This window comes from Macrosteles quadrilineatus, unplaced genomic scaffold (assembly GCF_028750875.1).
Source record: "Macrosteles quadrilineatus isolate MER2022 unplaced genomic scaffold, UCM_ALF_1.0 Scaffold_8__2_contigs__length_117827958, whole genome shotgun sequence".
NCBI classification, from domain to species: domain Eukaryota; kingdom Metazoa; phylum Arthropoda; class Insecta; order Hemiptera; family Cicadellidae; genus Macrosteles; species Macrosteles quadrilineatus.
Window position 1 is genome coordinate 99,666,477 of NW_026542601.1, and position 14,441 is coordinate 99,680,917.

A 14,441-nucleotide genomic window follows, 5' to 3' on the forward strand; every position below is an offset into this window, starting at 1 on the left:
TAATCTGCAAATTTATAGTGGTGAGAAAATACTGAAGTACAGATTTTGTTGTTAAACTTTGTATAACTAAATCTACAGTTATATTGGAACGATTTTATTAATTAATAGGTCAATGGAAAGCTTCATCCATGTAGATTTGCAAATATTATTGAAGTTTGTTTCTGTTATGAATTATGGTGAAAATTAAAAATAAAACATGTTTTTCATGAAAAATCTATTGAAAACTGTTTTTCAATTTTTTTTTATTTGTAGGCAACTGATTTCTGTACTAATGAGGTTACATCTGATTTCTGATTCTGAACGCCTTTTTTTGGTATCATCAAGAAATGCATAGTACTAATTTGAAGGAAATTATATTGTCTTTCAGAGTGTCACCTTCCACTTTGATTGATTTCCCCACCATTTAAAAGTTATTTGCAAAATAGCTAAGCAAGCTCCGAATTTATAGTGGGGATAAAATTACTGAGTTAGAGATATATTTTTTTAAACTTTGTCAAACTAAATCTTAAAAGTATGTATTAAAAGACTTAAAAGAGTCAACTAAAAAATAATGTAATCAATCACGCCACTCCAGTTATCGAAACTGAAAACGATCTCACTCTGAAAACGAACACTCTTGTGTGTATCATGTGTTAACTATGAACAGCTGTAATTAATACAAATTAATTCTCTTAATTCTTAATCAGGCATTCGCCTGTTTAAGTGAACATAATCTATACTATTATATAAAAATCTAATGGTGTCTTTCTGTATGTGTATTACTAATAGGTGCAAAAAATACTAAACCAACTGGGCTTAAATTTTGTAAAAATATATATACCTTACCAAGGACCATTATAGGACTATTCTCATTTCGATACTGACCCTAGGCTTTGCCCCTTTGGCTTTAAAAGTTCTGAGATGAAGATTTTAAAAGTAAATATTGATTGGTCTCCATGGCTGAAATGAGAACAATAACAATGTTTGTTTACATTTGCTTTGACAGTTCAATGTAAACAAAAAGAACTGCTAAATTGCATATTTTATAATTTCAGACACCTGATACAAAGAAATTAAATATAATGTTTTCAATAACTATGAGGTAGGTTTATTTTAATCTAACGTTTTATCATGGATTATTTGTTCTAAAACTATGTCAATGATTATAGAAAAAAAAGATTCTATAACAGTTGCTGTATCAACTCAGGATCTGCTTTGGATTTTTTAAAGCGTCTAAGTTATGAAAATATCTAATGTTATTGATATGTTTTCATGGAAACAGTATGAAAATTACAATGTATAGCTGTTTTGTATGAATTTGAAGGCTACTTTAAAACATTTGAACTGCTAAATATGTGTTAGATTAACATAACTTGCACATCACATTGTTTTTTATATGTATATTTAGGTAAATTAAGTTATTGTGTTTTGCTAAACCTATGCTTAAATTAAACTAAAGGATATCATCGATTACTAAATTGTATGTCCTTGATTTCTGTTTTACATTTACTTTATTTGATAAATTTATTATTTGTGTTTTGCCACACCACTGATTAAATTAAAACAAGGAAAATATCATAAAACTAAGCAGTACACAGTGTTCTTTTGTTTCTAAAATCAATGAAATATCTGTAACTATGTTTACTTAATGGTACGTGTGAAAATTTAAAGGCAATGGACGATGAAACTGATTAAAAGAACTGATTTGTATATTAAGTTGTTTGTTGATATTTTTGTAGAAGAGATGCAATGAAACATATATTGTATTTGCTATTACATTTTTTAGTCCTTGATGCTTTGATAATCATATTAGTTTTGTCTGCTGTCTTTAATGCTAAACTATTTGTTTAACAATTTTTATAGTATGGATATAATTTCTTTAAAATTTTAAAATACTGTATTGATAAGGCACAACAATATTTCAAAAGTTTATAACAGCTGACATAGTTTTGCTAATGATTTATTGTGAGTGAAGAAACTGAAGATGGAAGAATTTGTGATTTAATATGAAGAAGAGGGAAATTTAAAAAAATGTCCATTTAAATTTAATAATTAGTATTTGTGCAACTTCAAAATTGAAATTTAAAATGTCAGTAATAAATAAAATATATGTAATCAAGGGAGATGAAGGTAAATCATGTATGTCGAAGTTTTATTCGATGATTTGGTCAGTTTTTCTCATATCAGCCTACACAAGATTTAAAATAATCAAAACCAAAATGTTGGTATCCACTACTTACCAGGTTTAAAAGTCATAACTTAAACGTTTCTATAAAGGCCATAAAAGTTTAATTTTGTCTCTAAAAGCGTTGGCGGATGTGTAACTATTATATGCAACAGATGTAAAGATTGAAATGTTTCTATTTTGTGTCCTCTTCCCGTTGCAAAGCACGGGTTCAACAGCTAGTCTTTTCTTAAAACAAACTTAACATTAGTATCAACAGCAACTGTGTAGGCATATAGATTGAAAAGATGCCACGTTTTGGACCTAAGTTGTAGTTTTTAGGTTATGGAAACATAGTTTAAACATAGGTTGAGGAAACATAGGTTAAAGTCCAATAATTTATGGACTTCAAACTTTGTACCATTATGCAAAGTTTGTGTGTTAGCTTTATTGCTGGATAAAGCCTAAACGCTGTATTAAAATTTTATTATAGTTGCTTACTGTTCTATTTTTGTTGAACAGATTTTAAATTAAATACAATGTAAAAAAAGAAATATATTGATTTTAAGGCATATATAAGGAATAAATAAGGATTTTGATGGCCTGTGGAGCAAAGCCCGAGGACTTTTATTACAGGAATTGGTGAAAGGGAGCGTCTACACAAAAATACTTAATTTTGACACATCGTTTGTAAAAAAAATACCGTCCATTATTAACGCAGGAGTAGTGTTAGTGTTTCGTAGAAATCGCCATCACGTATTATATGCTATACAAGGATTGAATGAAATCATGCAACTCTTTTCTCTTTATCGTTTAACTCCGTCCCACATCAGTAGGCTATAAAATCGACGACCAAAAGAGACGATCAAGCATAGCCTTTGCATCAATCGAAACCAGAACGCGATTCGTTAAACACGATGACTGGTTAATTTGCATTTCCAAAAACCAAACCGACTCATGCCAGCTAATCGTCGGAATCACAGGATACACAATGGTTCTAATCAGCGCCGGTCGGGCCAATCAATTAATGCCGCGGGAGCATCACCGCCATTTTGTTGTTGAGGGGCGTGGCGGGGGGGCGGGGGGAGGCGGTGTCTGATTGGTGTTCGTCACACCTTTCGATTTAATCAGTCTGGAAGGGGCAGGGGGAGCTCAGTGTGTCGCGGTCGTCGTCTAGAGTGAGTGTCTGTGAGCTTCTGTGTCATGTACTATAACTGACCTTTGACCTGTGACCATGGACCTGACCACGCGTCGACCCGACGTTGCGACGCCTTCGGGCAAGCCAAGGGCCGCCAAGAGTGTCTTCTCCATCAGGAGTCTCGTGGAGGTCGAGGAAGACTCGGAGTTGGCTAAGAAACCCGGTGAGTTCTTGAGTAATTGGATCAGAAGTTATTGTAATTCAGCTTAGTACACCGAAGAGACACTGAAATATTTCAATTTGATGTTGAATGCTAGGAAAAATTATTAATCGTGCATGACATAGCTGCATGATAAACTGATAAGATGAAGGTATACAAGAAGATAGGCAGCTGCACACTTGTCTCGTGTCAATTTTGAATTGAAGAAAAAAGGGGGGGTTCGAAGTTTCCTATTATCATCCCCAGAAGAACAATGCCAATTGGCTGAAAAAGATTAGTATAATCTAGGATCTAGCTATAGCTTTCAAACGGCTTTGGAAAAAATCTACTTGTAAACATACAAAAGCTTCGAATGATCCGTATTATTATAATTATTTAGGTGTTCGACGCTTGAAGGCTCCTCATGGTAATTGCCTCATTTTTCTAGAGTAAACATAACCCTATTTGTAGCTCTCATCCTTTTCCAAAATTTTCGCTGGAGGACAGTTAGCTCATAAGTGTCTGGAAGACACAGTCTCCGGTGTAAATTTCGAGTGTTGAACTGTGGTGTGAATGGTACGAAAACGCATAGACACAGTCGCAGTCATGCACCTGCACTACTAAACAGCTGACTGATGTTGTAATATGTAAATAGTTCGTGGTTTTGGTCTTCTTTCGTACAGATACAACTGGAATTTAATTTGTTTTGTCATCGAAGTTTGGAGTTACATTCGGAAGCGAGGTATTTAATTTTTTTTTTTGTTATCGTGATCAATTAGTTAGTTACCCACATAAACTGTTTATTTCATCAAAGAGATGTTAATGCCTTATGTGGACAGAATAGGATAGTTGTACACATTTATAGTTTAAAAACGTCCGTTATATTGCTCTTAACGTCTCTGTTGTCGTTGAAACCAAGCATTAGATGTGATTTAGTAAATTGCACATAAATAGTATGAACACACATTTCTGTGGGACACCTCGCCTCCAACATACAGCAAAATGAACATCGTCTTCCCGTCCCCAATAATAGGAAAAGTGCTAAGCAATGTGCATTTAAAACGAACCTACTTGGATACCTCAAAGAGATCGCGCAAGCAATTAAAATAATAGGACTCGCAATGCAAATAATAGGGATATGATGAGAATTAATCATTTTCACCCTTATCAACTATATATAAAATATATCACGGATTTTAGAGTCACAAAGTGACGCAGGCTGCTAGTATAATTTAAAAAAATTGCTAATATAAATAGTACAATTTGTATAGGTAACTAATAAAATATTGTTATGATAATTACCTGCCATCTTGATATATTGTTATTGCATCGTTGTTACTAATTAAATTTTATTACTGTCAGCTTACAAGTTGTATATGAACTTATTATGCAATGGTTCGTCTGGCAAATAAATAAATACAAATTTAAACATTCGTCAAAGATTTTAAAGATAACATTTAACCAACAATAGCCTACATTGAAAATTCAATGTAGCCATTAATCAACGATCACATAAGACCAAGTAATAATTTGTCTGTTGTCTATAAAATTTACATTATTAATTTTCTATGAAATTCACTTCCAACTATGTAGAATATACGTATTCCTACGACATAAAATTGTTTATTTTCGTTCGTACATTTATATAAAGACAACTTTAATTGATAATTGAACCCAAATTATCTTTTTTTCTGTAGCCTTTATTTATTTTTAACCGCAAAACCCAATTTCTATAGTTTCTTCGAATTATTATAATTACACATATGGACGTATGTCAAAGCAATTTTGGCTATCAATTATCTCTAGTTGTAAGGTATGTCGACCCCACACATAAAGATAACTGTTATTAACTGCATAATTTAAAACAACTCCTGTACATGTGCTACCGCTATGTGTTAGGTTCTTAACGATTAAAGTGGTAGGGTCGAAAACTTTTGCGCTTGGTCTAAAAGAATCATTTTAATTTATCGTTGGTTCCCATTAAAAAACTGGATTTCTTTTGAGAAACTTTTTCGTTAGACTTTTAATCAACGACATTAATATCAAAGTTGGTCAAACATAACAAAAGGAGTTTTAAAAATGTTGCTCTTTTAACGACAAAATTTTTGTTATTATTTCGAATTTTGTTTGTGTCTCCAGCAGTGGAATTTCGTGGGTATTCAAAAACACTCTTAAATAAATAAATCCACCCCAACCCTAAATTTTTGTGCTACACCAGTATCGAACCCGGTACACGTTAGGGTTATTGCCACTATATTTTAACGATCACAACTCCTACGTTTTGCGGCGTTTCCAAGTGTTTTCCACACCTGTACCCGCATCTACCATCTACCAGCACTTCTAGCCTCATTACATTTGTAGTTGCTACGTGAAAATTCAATTAGTGGACAAACCCGGTTAGAATTACGACTTTAATTATACTAAATAAGAGAGCAATGACATAACTCGTAAGTCGCTAGCAAGAGTTGAAGTACTGAAGTACAGTCCGAGTATATAGCTATACCACAGCAGACAGTAGTAGTACTGCTGGCTACACCACCGTACCAAATTGTTGTTAGGTTTTAATGCAATGGAAATGCAGGTGCCCTTATTTTGCCTTCCTTTGTAAGCTATATTGAATATTTTTTTACAAATTTATAAATTCAAAACTTATGAAGGAAAATGGATGAAACATTTAGCAGCTGTGAGTTTTTACGAATATAAAGATTTTAGTCCCTTTACATTTATAGAAACTAAAATTGCAGAGTATATTTAAGTATGTATTCTATAAAGTAAGTTGTTTGGGCAAGTATGATATAATGGTCTACCAAGGATCATTTTAGAGGAATAAAGTTGTGTAGAACGTCACAGCAAAAAGAGGATAAAAATTTGGTTTTAACACTGTATTTCTCTTTTATACTAGACTGTACATATAGCGATGGAAACATAGCTTTTGGGTATTTATGTATAATGGTGTTCAAGAATTTTAAAGCTGCATGAATTCACGCAAAAATTGGCGATTATAGATAATTTTTGACTAAACCTGTTAAACAACGACGTAGGTAAAAAATTTCAAAGTGTTAAATTTCTTGCACAATGTAAAACGCGTGTAAATAAAATTATAATTTTGTAAGTAAATCGTTTATGTTAATTACTTTTGTAACATACTCTATTAATTATTTTTAAAGATCAATTAAATAAAACAATTAAAGGAACAGCCCTATTTCAATAAATGCGGCACTTCTTATTATTGAGCAGTTTTATCGCATGAGGTTTGTAAAAGTGTATTTTACTATACTGAAGCTAGCCTATATACAGTGTGTAAATTAAGTATTGAAACAAATCTGTATTTTTTAAACCAAAAAAGATAAATATTCTGTTTATGACATTGATTGTTAAAAAATGATCCGCAATTTTACACATGAAAAATATTTTTGAACCCCCCTAACCAGGGTAGGGGTTAGGGGTGACTTATTTTTTCAAACAAATGTGTATATTTTGAACCGAAATAGATAGAAATATTCTGTTTGTGGCATTGATTTGTAACAAAGGATCCGCAATTTTTATATAAAAATATGGGGGTGACTTATTTTTTGCCAATAACAACCCCTATTGAGTGACCACTCATTTTGAAGGGTTTGTCAAGACATAATCAATTATGCAAACCTGACGTCGGTGTCACCCCTACCCAAAATGGCATGTATTAAAAAATTTGAGTGGGCGAAAAGAACCCATTTCACCAATTCAAGTTGTTAAATGCCTGCAATTTTGGCTAGGGGTGACATATCGACTTCAGGTTTGCATCATTAATTATGTCTTGACAAACCCTTCAAAATTAGGGGTCACTCAATAGGGGTTGTTATTGGCAAAAAATAAGTCACCCCCCATATTTTTATATAAAAATTGCGGATCCTTTGTTACAAATCAATGCCACAAACAGAATATTTCTGTCTATTTCGGTTTGAAAAATACACATTTGTTTCTATACTTAATTTACACACTGTATTTTTAATAACTGAAGTATATTGCACTTTCCCTATACATTCATTGTACAGACGTTTTTACCGACTAAAAAAGTTCATACAGCTATAAATAGGAATATAAACTTGGATTTGAGCAACTTTGACATTTTTTGCAAAATTAATCAAATTAGTCAAAACTAAAATACAACAGTTGCGTGCAACCATTGGGAATGTGTCAATTTAAAATAATAATTGGTTGTTAAAATAAACACAAATTAGTAAAAATAAGACCTCTAACTAACCAAAACTACAGATAGTATGCAAACTAGTAGTTTGATAAATAACGATAAGATGGTAAAACCCAATTAAAATACATTATCCTGTGTTCAATTAGTCCTCATTATCATAATTAGTATATAATTGTGTGGTTTTTAGTGTGAAGATTTAAACAGCAGTTCAAGGCCATCTCAAACAATATCGTGGTTAGTTAAGGATTCCAAAGTCAATGTTATTTGTAGATTACTTTAGATAAAATAATCGTAAATATACAAAAGATACATTTTTGAATTGGAAATAATGTTGAATGAATATAATTTTCTTTGGGGGTTTTTATGAAATGAAATACAATGAAAATTTAATTATTAATTTAGACATAGAAGATTTGAGAGAAAGCAAAGAATATGTCAAATTTAATAATTCAAATTTTATCTTCAGCAGGATTTTTTATTAAGATTCGAAATTATATATAAATTTAAAATTGATTATTTACCTTGTTGTAAAGCATCCAATAACATTTAATAAATACCACAGGATGTTAAAATACTAGATGACCTTACTTGGTGCAGTTGTAAATATAGAATTAATAATTAATAAAACATTCCACTCGTCATAAAAATTATTGTTAAGAGAAAAATAGGCTTAGACCTGCAACTTCTCCCTGTAAATCTTAACTAAAAAAAACTATGTACAGAAATTATACAATATTGTATAGACTACGTCAATATACAAAATAACTAAAGCAATGTATCGTATATTTGTAGATTTTAGACTTAGAACCATACAACTCTGCATATTGAATCCCTAAAGAAACTTCATCTCTCTTCCTTTACTTTTAAACTTCCCCCTCATTATCATCGTCTTAGAAACATTTCACATTTCGTTTTTTGACAATTAATTGATTAAAAAGTGTTTTTTTTACCTTGCAATGATAGACGTTAGATACTTTATGGGGACATTGTTATAGACACGTTATCAATTTAAAATTACAACAAACCAGATGTAAATGGATCAAAATAAACTTTCAGAATAACTCAAAGCTGCTTTATTTCTTGTCACATTTAAATAAATAATAAAACTTTCCAAATAGAAGGTATTATTACGGACAATTCATCTCGTCGTTGTTTATTTTCAATTTCTTATACACTTGATGACTTCATCTCACATAAAGTGTTTGATCCCGAGTCAAGGACGTCTTAAAGACTATCGTTTAATTCTATTTGTTAGAACCGGTATTTATAATTGCCCCTTGCTCCAAAATCCTATAATTTCTAAAATTGCATCCTCTTAATATCTTATTTGCTCAGCTAACAAACCGCAAAAAGAGTTTATTACTGTTATTACAACGGAAATATTGGTTTCATGTAAAAACTCCAATTAGACGAAGCCTTGAAAACGTTCTTACAATTAGTGCTACGGGGCTGGTATTTTTAATTGGTAAGTAAATATTTGAAAATCACTAACGTCTGTGTTTTGTAGAAGTGCTGTAAAATATCAAAGTAGTTGTGCGTGTTGGGAAACGCTATTTACTGGGATCTGCAATTGATAATAATCTTATCTGCAATTAATCAATTTAATCTGCAAATTAATTATCTGTTTGACTAAACTAATATTAAATAATCCAATAAACTTGCTAATTAATAGGTTTGCTGCGTGTGAGAAACACTGAATGCAATGGTTGTTACTTAGACGTAGCTTAATTAGTATTAACATAGAATCCGAGGTATACTGTTGTAATCAATTACGATATAGTTGATATTTTTTGTAACAGATTCAATCATATTTTAGGCAGAGTTTTAGAAATGTTTCGTTTTTATATTTTGAATGTGCTGGATGTAATAATTAATTTTATATTAGTACATTATTCCTTAAACACTACTAAATAAATATTACTTAATACACCTGTTCAGCACCAGAAATAAAGCTATAACAGTATTTATTTTTTGCAGCTTGAAGGAAAATCTTATATTATTTATAAAGGTTATTTTTATGAAAAATAACATTAATAGCCGAAAGCTTAAGGCAAAATACTTAGAGTAGTTAGAGAAAACTTTTGTAACGGTTGAAATTCGAAATAAAAATAAGATGCAATTGATGTACAGAAAACTATGTAACAAACACAAGTCGGATGGAAAAAAATAAAAAGTATCACAGACTCAAACAACTTCCATGATACTACTTAATACAATAGGAAGGCTTGTTGACTAGCAGAAGGGAATGACTTTTTTTCAACCAGTAAAAGACAAACATCTTATATCTAAAGTAAAATTATTAAAAAGTCTAACACTAACACGTCTTAGCTAACCTAACTTCAATATTAATCAACATGGACATTTCTACTACTGTACTTCTAGTGTCGTAGGAATAAATGTTATGCAGGATATAAATATCTGACTTAAATATACAGGGTGTCCCGTAACTCTCTGGACACATGTATATAGCGTTATTGCTTAGGTCGAGACAAACACATTTCACCATAGGAACATGGGTCTGTGGTGTCTAGTTTACCGACTGTCGGCATTTATGTGTTTTTTACAAAAATATTAACAACTCCTAAACCGTTTGAAATAGAGAGTGAGATTGTGCAGAAATGTTAATTTTATCAAGGCTTATCTTTGTTTAAAATTATACTAAAACACCATTAACCGCTTCAAAATGGCAGCCATTTAAAATATTTGATGCCAAACCTCACGAAAACCGTTAACTTAACGAAAAAATTGCAAGTGACAAAAAAGGTAGTACATTTGATGTTGTTTTCAATGATACCTTATTTGTTGAGATTGGATAAATATCAACAGAGAAATGTCTTCTTTTCCAAATGAATGACGACTTTTCTCCATTTAAACAATGGTAATACTCCTTTTACGTTGTTTACGTGGGTCGTAAATTCTCCTAGTTTCGACCCTTAAGGACTGTTTTCAAGCACGTACCAAGTTTTTGCAGATCATATCCTACATGGGTTGTTAAAAGTCACTACTAACACATTTAGGAGCACACAAATTCGATGTATACAAATACGAAGATAATAACGCGTTCCCTATCAGGCGACTGCTTGTATTATCTCAGTGGCAGGTAATAAATGTGGCAAAATTTGGTAATCACGTTACCCAAATGGTAATCATGTTAGCTACCATTTTGCTCATCACTGTACCATTACCATTACCATATCCAATACCTCTATTACGCGGTATTGGTAGTTACCGCTGGCTACCGTGCTGCGCAGGACATGTTAATTGTGCACTCCTAGGTGGTCTGACGTGACCAAGTCGCTTATTGCTCCTCCACAAATTAACCAGACATTAACTTTTAATTAACCGGAGGGAAGTGGTGCATCATGAAGTCAACGTATCGTGGATCTCGTTGAGTTTCAATTTGTCAGTGGAGGGTTCTCGTGGTATCGAAATGGAGAGTGAAGTTTTAGTTTTCCGCAGACGATTTTGCAATTGTTTTTGTTGTGAAGGGATATAAATGCAAAGAGAAGTTGTTGGAACGAATTTCATAGAGGGTAAAATCGTAAAAAATGTTGTCTACTTGAGTATGCGTTCCATTATAAAATCTTGATAATTTCGATTCTTGTCAAGGATTGTCTTCGAATGTTATTTTTGTGGTCTTCTATGGTGGTTTTGTGGTCTATGGAGAGATTCGAGTACAGTGGATGAAAGTGGGGGGTTTCACGAAGAAACTATATCCATATTCAGTAAACTTGTGTCAGTTTTTGAAAATTAAATGATTTAGTTACACTTCTTTGTTCTGGAAAACACTTATTTGGTTTCACACCAGTCCAATGAAGTTACAATTTTCATTCGTTTCAAATTGTGTCGGTATCATGTTTACACATCTGAGTATACACTACATTTGCAACAGTAATAAATAAATGGAAAATTTCCAATTACTGTACTTGTAAACGATTTAATATCTTTAGTTTATTCCTAGTTCATTATCTTGACCACATAAACACCAAGACACCTAAGCAATCACGCAAGGAGCAATCAGAATTACTGAGTTACACTACTGTAACAGAACGCGGCCATATCAGTATAACATAGCTGTAGACAATGGGGCAGCAAATGAGACTAATTAAAACCAGAGATTGGCCAGAACAAAGACAGGGGCGTGGCCAGAGTGACGTAAGCAGACAATTACAAACGGCCGACGCTCAATTACGGCTAATGTTAATGAACTGAGTGACAAACATTAGCATACCAGTGAGAACACAGTTGGGCAATCGTCAGTAGTAATTGTTTTGGTGAGGAGGTGGCCAAGCTTTGCTCGAGGAAAACTTGAGAGAAACCGACTGAGGAGTTAAGTTGTTGTTGGGGAGTAATTGTTTTGGTGTGATAGACCCTGGTGACCAAGCTTTGCTTGAGGAAATCTTGAGAGAAACCTACTTAGTTAGGTAGTTGTTGGAGAGTAATTGTTTGGGCGAGATAGACCCTGGTGACCAAGCTTTGTTTGAGAAAAAGTTAAAAAAAAAACTACGAAAGAGTTGGGTAATATTCATGAGTAATTGGTTTTGGCGAGGAGGGTGAGTTGACCAAACCTTGCTTGAGGAAACGATGTAAACAGCTGATGAGTTGGAGTTGATTGTTTTTGTCGAGGAGGACGTGGTGGCCAAGCTTTGCTCGAGGGAAACTTGAGAGACCCGCTGAGGAGTTAGGTAGTTGTTGGGAGTAATTGTTTTGGCGAGACCGACCTTTGTGACCCAGTTTTGTTTGAGGAAATCTTAGCTAACAACTAAAGAGTCGAATAATTGTCCTGAATAATTGTTTTTAGTGAAGAAGACCAAGCTTTGCTCGAGGAACCGTCGTAAACAGCTGATGATTTGGAATGAATTGACGTGGTGGCTAAGCTTTGCTTTGTTTGAGGAAAACTTGAAATACACCGGATGAGGAGTTTGGTTGTTTTCAGAGAGTTAATTTTTTGGCGAGGAAGACATGGTGGTCAATATTTGCTCGAAAAAAACTTATAACCAAACAATAGTTTAAACTAGTTTTGTTAAATAAATGTAATAAAAAACATATAATTGTTAAAGAAAATATATTTTTAACAGTACAAACTTACCGTACTTCGTTCAACTAATTGGAAATTTCTTTAGAACGATAACAAAATTACAGCATTTTGTAAGAACAGCTTAATTATTTATTACATTTTGTAAAGTAATATCTCTACTTACAAAATCTTATATAACCCAGGCTCACGTAAATGTATGACTTACGAAAAAAATATAAGAAACTTATAGTTTAAATTATAAACTAAATTTGAACTGAGATTATCAACTGGAGACGAAAAATATACCGCTATACCAATTCCCGAATCAACTCCAACCTCCAAACCATCCTCAAACTACTTCACACAACAATGACTGTGCTTTTCAAAACCGATTTCCGTTTTGAAAATTCAACAAACGTAAATAATCGCATCATTGTGTTGCTGTTTTGAGCTGACACACTTTTGAAACACCCGAGTTTCTTGCACAAGATCTTCCATCAAGCTAATAATCAAAAGTTAGCAAGTCATGTTACTCCTAAGGTTTTTTAAACATCGCCAAGACGATTACGATGATGATCCGCACCTGCTGCTTCAATTTTTTTGGGAGTGACTTTCCAAAACATCGACCTTTTTCTGAAACAATTAAATATTTTAAGAGATTAAAAACCTGTGCCGAAGAATTGCAATATCTTTTAGGCTTTGGGAAACTACACTTTCGCTATTTTATCTATTCGTGAGGAGTTTCGACAATGTTCACAAACAGTGTCGTCTTGTTCGACAATGATTGGTATTGAACCATTGGTTAATATTCGTATCTCCATATACATACTCTTTATTACGATTTAGAAGTAACAAATTGTTATATTACTGATCTGCACTGTATCAAATAAATAAATACAAATTCCTATTTTTCCGAGCGTCTCTCAGTACAAGAACTGTTTTACGAAGTAGCTCAAGTAAATATGACTAACTTAAAAAATACAACATTTTTTAATCGACGACCAATCAAACGACTCAAAGTCTTTCCAAAGGAGAGAATAAGAAGAGCAACATGTTTCCCATTACCCCCCCCCTGTGTGCGTGAAAACATTTTTACCCCCCCCCCCCAAAAAGTACAGACCACCAGAAAACCTCAAACTTTTGAAATTTTTTACATGAAGTTTTCTTGTACAATTGATTTTTAATCACTATTGAAGCGTGAATTGACCGATTCACTTTATGAAGGTTCGAGACGGAACTCCACTGACGTATGTTATCTGTAGGTTATATTTACAGGCGCCTCAGCCCGGGTTTCAAGGTCGTCGTGACGTTGTAAATTCAATTAGTCGAGATACACAGCCTCAGACCGATGATTTATGTCCGATGGCTACCGACCCATTAACATTACCTGGCCTATCCGCCCCAGGGTCTGGACCGTTCCCGCTCAAAGGAAACCCTGCGTGATGCGAGGCTTCGACAGATTCGATGTTTAGAATGTTTGGAAAGATTAGATAGTTTGAAGTTGTTGTTAGTATTGGTTTGTTTATGGATAATCCTAAAATATTAGTGTCACTACTGAACTTATTAAAATTAAAATAAATCTTGTTTCATAATTATTGGTGCAGTATTATAACTTCAAATCTTTTCTGTGCATAGAAACATCTGGACTTAATATTGAATCTGAACTGAAGATTTTTTTAATTTGCTCTTATGTTTAAGCAAAAAAAATATATAAAAATCTTCAGTTAAGATTCAAGAAAATACAGATGTTTCTAT

The 14,441-nt window shown here is 32.9% G+C and overlaps 1 protein-coding gene across 1 annotated transcript in view; it reads left to right on the forward strand.

Annotated features, from left to right (window-relative positions):
• The first annotated feature begins 3,377 nt into the window (after positions 1–3,377).
• LOC129000603 (homeobox protein aristaless-like) overlaps positions 3,378–14,441 on the forward strand; it is a 126,337-nt gene continuing 115,273 nt past the window's right edge. The window contains exon 1 of the mRNA XM_054427565.1: positions 3,378–3,504. Within this exon, the coding sequence (XP_054283540.1) occupies positions 3,378–3,504 (127 nt within the window). The remainder of the gene's footprint in view (positions 3,505–14,441) is intronic.